The following is a 9,988-nucleotide window of genomic DNA, read 5'->3' as shown; positions in this document are numbered from 1 at the left end:
AAAATGACTGACTTGGTTATCTTCACTATCACTACAACACATGCAATTATTTAAAGAGCTGATCATGCCATAAAAAGCATAATCAACATGTTCTAACAGCTGCCACTCTGTCTGTCACATAGTACTACAATAAAGTTATCTAGAAATAAAAAGGAATACAATTGATAATACTTTATCAAACTGGGGAGTTTATTTAAAAACAAGTTTATTGAAGTTAAATTATTTTAAAAATCAAAGAAAACTTTATCGTGCTGAGTATTTGATAAAGAACCAACCAGGGAAGTCTGATGACTCAGGGGATGGGCGGGCAGACGAGGGTGCATGTACTCTCTGCTGTTGCGATAATATAAAAAGCCACCAGAGCACTCCAGAAAGCACAAACCTTCAGAGACAGAGGAGCAGACAGGCTTCTAGGACAACAGTCAGCAAGAAGCCACAGGAAGGAACCATCCTGTTGTGTGTAAACATGACCCCCAAGCTGACTGTGGCCCTCTTGGCAGCCTTGGTGCTTTCTGCAGCTCTGTGTGAAGGTAAGCACATCTTTCTGAACTAAGGCCTGTTCCTGTGTCTCAACGTAATCCTCAACTGGCAAGGCTATCCTTAATGCTTTCATGAAAATATTTTTTAAATTTAGGAACAGAGGTAATCATTGCAATTAATATTAAATGGAAGTATTTTTTAGCCTGTATCTATATAATATGTAGGAAAGTATAAAACCTGATTAATACAGACATTCTGTTCCTATAACTCATACTATACAGTATGCATATATTTAATATAAATCAGTAATTTACAGTATATCTTACTGAGGGCCACAGTGACCCATATGATCTATTCATATTGAGAAAGGTAACACAGGTAATTTTACTCCACATAGTATCTTATTGAGAAGCGTCAGATAACTATCAATTCCTGTTTGGTTTAAAGATATTCTGATTATAGATCATTTCAGGTCTGTACAACTCATTTGTATCTTTATAATAATTCTGATGGCCATTTCTGTGATGGAGATTCTTAGTTTGCTTACTTGTGGTATCACAGAGGATTGTGGTTTAGCAAATGGGCGAAAAAAGCACCATGAGGATGCTAATATTGCACACAGACAACTCCAGCTTCTTATGTAGAAAGTCATGCGATATTGTCAGCAGTGACAGTTTTTAAAACAAATAAAATTGAGGTCAAGGGCTAGAAGAATATCTGGTCTTCAGTATCAGAAATGAGTTTGTTAGAAATATAATGCTTTCCACAGTCCCCAAATAATCATATTGATATTAAAGAAGGAGTAGCTAGCAGCACTTTGCCTGTTGATGAAACCAATCTTTAATCTCTTTTTTAATTTTCCACAGCTGCAGTTCTGTCAAGAATTGATACAGAAGTCCGATACCAATGCATAAAGATGCACTTTACACCTTTCCACCCCAAATACATCAAAGAACTGAGAGTGATTGAGAGTGGACCACAGGGTGCAAATTTGGAAATCATGTAAATATTTTCAAAGATGATTAGATATGCTGCTTTAGCAAATATATAATTAAGGAAAGTAGAAGTATTCAGAAAATTTCTAGGCTCTAGGAATATAGTAGTGAACAAAACAAAACACAATTTTTATCTCTATGAATTTTAAACATGTTACCTTACATGCCTAGTAGCTGAAGGTTGCTTTGAACTTAGACTTTGTGCTTGTACTTGAGGAACCATGATTTGAATGGGAAAACTAAATATTGATTTTAACCATCTCTTTCTCATTTTAGTGTAAAGCTTGTCGATGGACGAGAGCTCTGCCTAGACCCCAAGGAAAAGTGGGTGCAGAAGGTTATGCAGATATTTTTGAAGAGGTAATTTTTTTAAAAATTTGAATTATTCATTTATTCTGGGACATATACTCCATAAGTCAGCCTATGAATTTCCTGCTGCGGTTGAAAATCTTCGCTTTTAGGTATCTGCCTCTTTGATTCATGTATATATAGGATGGCAGTAGTGAGTTTGTTGTACTTGTGACTGGGAAGACCATCTCAGTTTGTCTGGGGAAGTCTGGGTTAATGCCTATGTCCTGTATTACTAGTAGAGTTCCTTATCACTCTCAGGAGTGTCCTGTTTTAGATTATAAACTAAATCTTATCTTTCTATGTGTAGTGAAAACATAGAGCATTTCTAATGTATGAATGTCTAAGATTGTATTAAGATTTTAAGACAATATATTTTCTTTTAAAAAAAATCTATTTTAAAGATGTGGGGTACAATTCAGGGTTAGGTATACAAATGTTCATATATTTTCAAGAATCTTTTTCTTCCTATTAGAATATTGTTAATCTTTAACTTTTTAATTGATTTTATTTTTAGGACTGACAAGCAAGATTCATAAAAAAAATACATTCTCCATGCATTCTCCAAGAATTCCTCAGTAAAGATGCCAGTGAAATTTCCAACAAACTTCTTCAAGCTTCATGTACTGTGTGGGTCTGATGTAGGGATGCCAGATAAAATATAATATACTGATATAATCTGAATTGAAGTAAAGCAGTGAATAGGGTTTTTTCTATTGTACCATGCTATAACTAGGACATACTTATATTTAAAATATTTTTTAATCTATAGCAAAAAAATAATTTTTAAAATATAAGAAGGTCCTAGATATTTCATAGGAGAATATACATGGAAAAAAATTGAGGTAAAGGGTGAGGAGACTATCTGGACTTCAACTTCAGAAATTGAATCCTAATTCTTGTCTTGCCATTGTTATTGCCTTGTCATGCAGTGCTGTGTTGAATTACACAATCCTGAGTTAGAACTGTCAAAACAGCAAACATTCACCAGGAATATTAGCAAAGTAATTTCTAGTTGAAGCTATTTGTTATGTATGAATCAATTCTCATAATATTATTTGTATGATTTGTTTTGTAACTTTTAAACTTTAAGATACTTTTATGTGCTCCCCCTAATTTTAAAACTCTTTCTGATAGTGTAAAATTATAAATGTAACTATGAAACATCGAAAATAAAATTTGTTGTCAAAGCATCAGGTTTTGTCTTTCTTTTGGGGCTTTAATTTTTTAAATAAATGCTTTTTTAAATAATTTTTTAAATAAATGCTTTCCCTTAACATTTTATACCAACCTTGATTGGAGAAAAGCAAGGTATACAATCATGTCGTCTGCAAAGAGAGATAACTTGACTTCATCTTTCCCTGTTTGGATACCCCTGATCACCTTCTCTTCTGTGATTGCTCTAACCAGGACTTCCAATACTATATTGAACAGGAGGGGTGAGAGTGGGCATCCTTGTCTTATCATTGTGAACAGTGCTGCAATAAACATATGTGTGCAGGTATCTTTTATATAGAGTGATTTGAGTTCTTCAGGGTATATTCCCAGTAGGGGGATTGTGGGGTCATATGGAAGGTCGATTTTTAGAGTTTTTAGGAATCACCACAGTGATTTCCACAGAGGTTGTACTAGCTTACACTCCCACCAAGAGTGTAAAAGTGTTCCCTTTTCACCACATCCTCTCCAGCATCTGTTATTTTTTGAGTTATTGATAATGGCCATTCTGATTGGAGTTAGGTGGTACCTCAGTGTAGTTTTAATTTGCATCTCCTTGATGACTAGTGAGGTTGAACATTTCTTCATATAGCTGTTGGCTGCTCGTACATCTCATTTTGAGAAGTATTTGTTCACATCTTTGGCCCACTTTGTAATGAAGTTGTTTTTTTTTTTCTTTTCAGCACAGTTTGAGTTTCTTGTAGATCCTTTTGTTAGGTCTTTGTCAGACATGGAGTTGGTAAATAATTTTTCCCAGTCTGTGGGCTGTCTCCCTGCTCTCTTGATGGTTTCTTTGACTTTGCAGAAGCTTGTCAGTTTAATGAGGTCCCACTTGTCTATCTTATCTCTTATGACCTGGGCACTTCGGGTTTTGCTCAGGAATTGGATGCCTGTTCCAATTTCCATAACGGTATGTCCTGCATTTTCTAAAGTTCTGTGGTTTAAGATTTTACATTTAGGTCTCTGAGACACTTAGAGCTAATTTTGTGTATGGGGATAGATAAGGGTCATATTTCAATCTTCTGCATGTGGTCAGCCAGTTTTCCCAGCATCATTTACTGAATAGGTTCTCTTCTCCCAAGTGTTGGTTGGTGGAGGCTTTGTCGAACATGAGTTGGTTTAGAAATTGAGGTTTTGCTTCTGGAATCCTGATCCTATTCCCCTGGTTTATAAGCCTGTTCTTGTACCAATACCAGGTTGTTTTGATTATTGTAGCTTTATAGTAAAGTTTAAACTCTGATAGTGTGATACCTCCTGCTTTGGTTTTTTTTTTTTTGCTGAGGATTGATCTGGCTATTCTTGGTCGTTTGTGTTTCCATATGAATTCCTGTATTGTTTTTTCTAGATCTGAGAAGAATGTTGCTGGCAATTTGATGGGTATTTTGTTAAATCTGTAGATTGTCTTAGGTAAGATGGACATCTTCACAATGTTGAGTCTTCCAATCCATGAGCATGGGATATTTTTCCACTTGTTTGTGTCATCTTTGGTTTCTTTGAACAGTGTTTTGTAGTTTTCATTGTACAGGTCTTTCCTGTCTCTGGTTAAAAAGTTGCAATGGTATTTCATTTTTTTGGTGGCTATTGTAAATGGGTTTGTGCTTTTTATTTGGGTTTCTGTTTGTTTATTTTTGGTGTAAGAAATGTGATTGTCTTTTGCACATTTATTTTATACCCTGAAACTTTGCCAAAGTCCTTTATCAGTGCAAGGAGGTTTTTGACAGATTTTCTTGGGGTTTCAAGGTACACAATCATGTCACCTACAAAGAGAGATAACTTGACTTCCTCTTTTCCTATTTGGTTACTGCTGATTGCCTTCTCTTCTCTGATTGCTCTAGCAAGGACATCCAGTACTATATTGAACAGGAGGGTTGAGAGTGGGCATCCTTGTCTTGTTCCAGTATTCATGGGAAATGGTTCCAATTTTTGTCTATTTAGGAGTAGGCTGGCTGTGGGTTTCTCGTACATGGCTTTTACTATTTTGAGGTATGTTCCATGTATACCTAGATGTTTGAGGGTTTTTATCAAGAAGGGGTGCTGGATTTTATCAAAAACCTTTTCTGCATCTAATGATATAACCATGTGGTTTTTGTTTCTACGTCTGTTGATGTATTTAATTACATTTATGGTCTTATGAATGTTGAACAAGACTTGTGTCCCAGGAATGAAGCATACTTGGTCATGATGGGTGATTTTTGAGATGTGTTATTGAATCTGGTTTGCTAGGATCTTGTTGAGAATTTTAGCATCTATGTTCATCAAAAATATTAGCCTGTAGTTCTCTTTCTTGGTTGGATCTTTACCTGGCTTGGGTATCAATGTTATGTTAGGTTTATAAAATGATTTTGGGATAGTTCCATCTTTCTCAATCAACTGAAATACTTTCAGTATGATTGGTATCAGTTTCTCCTTAAATGTCTTATAGAATTCTGCTGGAAAGCCATCTGATCCAGGGCTTTATTTTGCAGGTGGTTTTCTTATGACATAGTCAATTTCCTTCATTGTTATTGGTCTATTTAGGGTCATGATTTATTCTTGTTTCAACCTAGGCAGGTTGTGTGATGTCAGAAAGTCCTCCATTTCCTTAAGGTTTTCAAGTTTGTTTCCATACAAATGTACATAGTAGTCTCTAATAATCTTTTGTATTTTTTCCAGGGTCAGATGTGACTTCATCTTTTGTGTTTCTGATTGTGCTTATTTGGACTCTTTTTCTTGGTCAGTCTAGCTAGAGGACCATTGATCTTGTTTATCCTTTCAAAGAACCATCTTTTTGTTTCATTTATTTTTTGTATTATCTTTTTGTCTTCTATGTCCCAGATTAGGGCTTTTATTTTGGTGATCTGGATTCTTCTGCGGAAGTTAGAGTTTTGGTGGTCTTGCTTTTCCAGCTTTCTTAGGTGACTTGTTAGGCTGTTAATTTGTCATCCTTCCATTTTCTTCATGTGCGTTTGTGGGGATATGAATTCTCCTCTTACTACAACTTTCATGGCATCCCAGAAATTTTGGTAAGATAATTCTTCATTTTCATTTGTTTCCAGGTATCTTTTAGTCTCTGTTTTGATTTCATCATTGACCCTGGAGTTGTTTAGCATCATGCTGTTTAGTGTCCATGTCTTTGTGGGGCTCAGGGGAACCTTGTTGGTTTTGATGTCTATTTTTATTCCACTGGGCTCTGAGAAGATGCATAGCAAAATTTTGATCTTTTGAAATTTGTTTGTGCTTGATTTTTGGCCAAGGATTTGGTTGATCTTAGAGTATGTTTCATGTGGCAATGAATAGAATATATATTCTGTGGTCATTGGGTGGTCTCTAGGTATCAGTTAAGTCCATTTGGTCAGGAGTCACATTGACGTTCTGGATCTCGTTGCTGATTTTTAGTCCTGATGATCTGTCTAGGGTTGTGAGTAGGGTATTAAATTCCCCAGCTATGATAGTGTTAGAGACACTATCTTTCTCGAGTTTACCTAGAAGTTGCTTTATGAAAGTTGGTGCTCCTATGTTGGGCACATATGTGTTTAGGTTGGATATTTCTTGTTGATGGATTGAACCTTTTATCATTATGTAGTGCCCTTCTGTATCTTTTTAAATTTTTTATAGCTTAAAGGATATTTTGTCTGAGATTGAGATCGAGACTCCTCCTTTCTTTTGTGTTCCATTCACCTGAAATTTTGTTTCCCATCCTCTTACTTTGAGTCTGTGAGTTTCCTTTCTAGTAAGATGAGTCTCTTGGAGGCAATATATTATTGCCTGGTGATATTTTATCCATTTTGCCAGTCTATGTCTTTTCAGTGGGGCATTTAATCCATTCACATTCAGGCTAATTATTGAAATGTGAGAGTTGATCCCTATCATAAGGTACTTATAGAGTTGTTGTTGTTGTTCCTGTTTGTTTGTTGTCTTTCTTTTGGTTTGGGTATGTTTTTAATCTTTTTCCTGAACTCTTGTGAAAACGTTGTTGTTCTTTTTTCCTTTTCTTCTGTTTAATACTTTCTTCAGTGTTTCTTGTAGAGGTGGTCTGGTGGCAGTGTAAGTTGTTAGGGATTGGATATCTGGGTAAGATTTTAAATCTCCCTCACTGATGAAGCTCAGCTTGGCTGGGTAGGTTATTCTCAGTTGAAATTGTTTATCTTTTAGAACTTTGAAGATAGGGCTCCAAGTTCTCCTAGCCTGTAGGGTTTCTGTAGATAAATCTGCTGCTCTTCTAATTGGTCTTCTATAGTAGGTAATCTGTCCTTTTACTCATGCTCTCTTTAGGATTTTTTTCTTTTTTACCTACTTTGTTTAGGTGAATTATTATGTTTTGGCATTGATCTTCTCATTTGTTGTTTTACAGGGGTTCTCTGGATCTCTTTTTTTTGAATTTTTGCATCACTGATGAGATGAGGTAAGTTTTCTTGAATAATTTCATGGAATGTTTGTTCCAGGGTGGTCTCTATCTCTCTTTCTGCCTCAGGAAGTCCAATTACTCTTAGGTTCAGTCTCTTGAAGTAATTGTTCATTTCTTGAAGGTTTTGTTCTGTCTTTTAAAGCTTCTTTTCTGTTTTTGACACTTTGGGTTAGCTCTATATTTTTGTCTTCAAGATCTGAGATTCTTTCTTCTGCTTGGCTAATTCTGCTTTCATGCTTATCAGTCTGTTATTTATTTCATTCACAGTATTCTTTCCTACTGTTATCTCAGTTATCAACCCCTTCCTAGTTTTCTCTTATCACTCCTCAATTCTTTATAATATCTCCATTAATGTCTTATATCTGGGTTTGTAGTTTGAGACCAGTCTTTCTGGGGGCTCTTCATTTTTGCATTCCGAAGTCAGTTTACTCAGTGTCTGACTTCTCAGGGGTCTGTGAGAGACCCATATTCTTCTTTAGGTTTTTCTTCATTTGTGTAGATTTTTCTCTCCTCCTTTCCCTCCCCTTCTTTAATTCTATTTTTCAGGAAGGTGTGGTTGCTTTTCCTTGTTTTTGTTCAATCTCCTGTTCTTCCTTATGAGGGTCCTCTGGTTTTGTTCACTTTTGAGGCTGGACTGTGGGTTGGGAGCTGTACTTTTGGCTGTTTTTAGCTTTAATTGTGGGGGAAGCTGTGATTCAGAATCTATCTGCAGATCCCAGTATCCACCAACAGGTGTATGAGCACACTGGAACCCACTTCCCATTGCCTTACAATCTGTCCATACAGTGGGGTTTAGGTTTTCTCCATGGAACAAAAGGAGGTGAGAAAAAGGAAAATAATGGAAGAAGGGAGGTCAAGAGGAAGTTGGAGAGAGAGAAGAGTAAGAGGATAAACAGACATACATTACAACTAATGAATGAAAAGAGACACAAGGCCAGAAAAGGGTAAAAAACAAACAAACAAAATTCTCTAAAGTATACCGGTAATCACACAAAGACATTCCAATAATATCATGCCTTTTGATGTGTTTTTACCCAATACAAACAGGTAGTCTAAATCAAAAAGCAAACAAAAGTGAACAAAACAGTCAAAACAATAAAATCAAAATAATAAACCAGACTAGCTCTGGAGTCTTTACTGAGTGTCTAAAGTCTCTTCAGCTCTGATTTCTAGCCCCTCCCCTTTGCTGTCATTGCAGGCAGATAGATTTACTCATAACTTGGGTCGTTTCCCTTGGCTTGCTGCCTGAGAGGTCTGCCACACAGGACTGAGTTGTCTGTGTCTGAGTCAGTACAGGGGAGGGGGTTCTGTCTCCTGTTTTGGCGAGGTTGCCTTAGAAAACAAGGTGGAGGCTGCTCAAAGAGAGGTGAGGCAATGCAAAACTCTGCCTGGAAAATGGCTGCAGTGGATAACTCCTCTTTCGCTGATCCTTTCTCTCCACTTATCCTTTCTCTCCACTCATCTGGGTCCGGAGATGTTCTGCTATGATGGGCAATGATGGTGTGTGTCTAGTGTCAGGCACTGGGAACCAGCGATATAGTTGGGAACTGCATTTGGTGTGCCGCTGGCAGCTTGGGGTGGAGGAAGAATCTGGGAATTCCCTGGGATTGGAACCAAGAGCTGCAGCATCAGCAGCTGTTCAGCACTTGGTAACAAACAGCAGTAATCCCTTGCAGAGGCAGTAGTGCAACAGAGGCAGTTTGCTGCATGGGACTGGCTATAGCAGCCACCCCCTGTGTAGGCAGCGACTGTGGGGGCACATGGAACTGCCTTCAGAAACTACCTTTTGTGGAGATAATCACAGTTCGGCTTGTCCCATTGCCATCTTGCTGAGCATCCTTCATTTGCTTTAAACAATCTTTTTGTATTCCTAACTTCATTTATTGTTTACCCAAAAGTCATTCAAGAGCAAGTTGTTTAGCTTCCATGCATTTGTGTGTGTGTGTGTTTTCAAGTTTGATATAAACTTCATTCTATTTTCTGTATAACTTTAAGTACATAAAGGTTTATTTCCAAAGGCCTCAGAAAATGGGTAGAAGTTACAGGACAATCTCTCTTCCCACCAAAAAAAGTTGCATATTTTGGTCTTTGTCCTAGAGGGGAAAAAGATGAAATTTACATTAGCAATTCTGTTCAAAGTTCTTACATAAATCAAGATCTAAAACCAGCCTGCAGTAGAGGTTTTCATCCTCTGTTCAAGTGCCTGAACAGAAGTCATACACTGTTGAGCATGAAGGGACAAGGAGGTAGTGAAAATAAATGACAGTGTCCTAACAGGGAAGGAAAAAGGAATGCCAGACTCCTTGGAATGGTGTGTTGTTTATCTTTATCTTTTTTTTTTCTTTTAAAATCATCTGTGTAGGAATATGCTAGGCAGGGATCCCAGAAAAAGAAAGGTTCCAAGACTCCTTTAACTGCTCTGGATGAAGTGCACCTCTACTGCAGCTGGTACTGGAGAACCTCCTATCTCATGGTGGAGGCAGACCCAAGATGGAACACAGAATAAAAGAAATACTTATGGGAAATTATTTTGCTTGCAATGCTAGATGCCCAAGTCTCAGTCTTT

General features: G+C 37.0%; 1 protein-coding gene across 1 annotated transcript; it reads left to right on the top strand.

The window, feature by feature from the left end:
• The first annotated feature begins 466 nt into the window (after positions 1–466).
• LOC103266387 (interleukin-8-like) lies at positions 467–2,362 on the top strand. Its single transcript, XM_008064029.1, has 4 exons — positions 467–530; positions 1,347–1,482; positions 1,752–1,835; positions 2,341–2,362. Exons 1-4 carry the CDS (start codon positions 467–469, stop codon positions 2,360–2,362), a joined length of 306 nt encoding a protein of 101 aa, XP_008062220.1.
• Positions 2,363–9,988: the final 7,626 nt, after the last annotated feature.

This window comes from Carlito syrichta, unplaced genomic scaffold (genome assembly GCF_000164805.1).
Source record: "Carlito syrichta isolate Samal-C Ts95f unplaced genomic scaffold, Tarsius_syrichta-2.0.1 Scaffold22787, whole genome shotgun sequence".
Lineage (NCBI taxonomy): Eukaryota > Metazoa > Chordata > Mammalia > Primates > Tarsiidae > Carlito > Carlito syrichta.
Note: the sequence above shows the minus strand (reverse complement) of the source record. Positions and strands in the feature narration are given on the sequence as shown.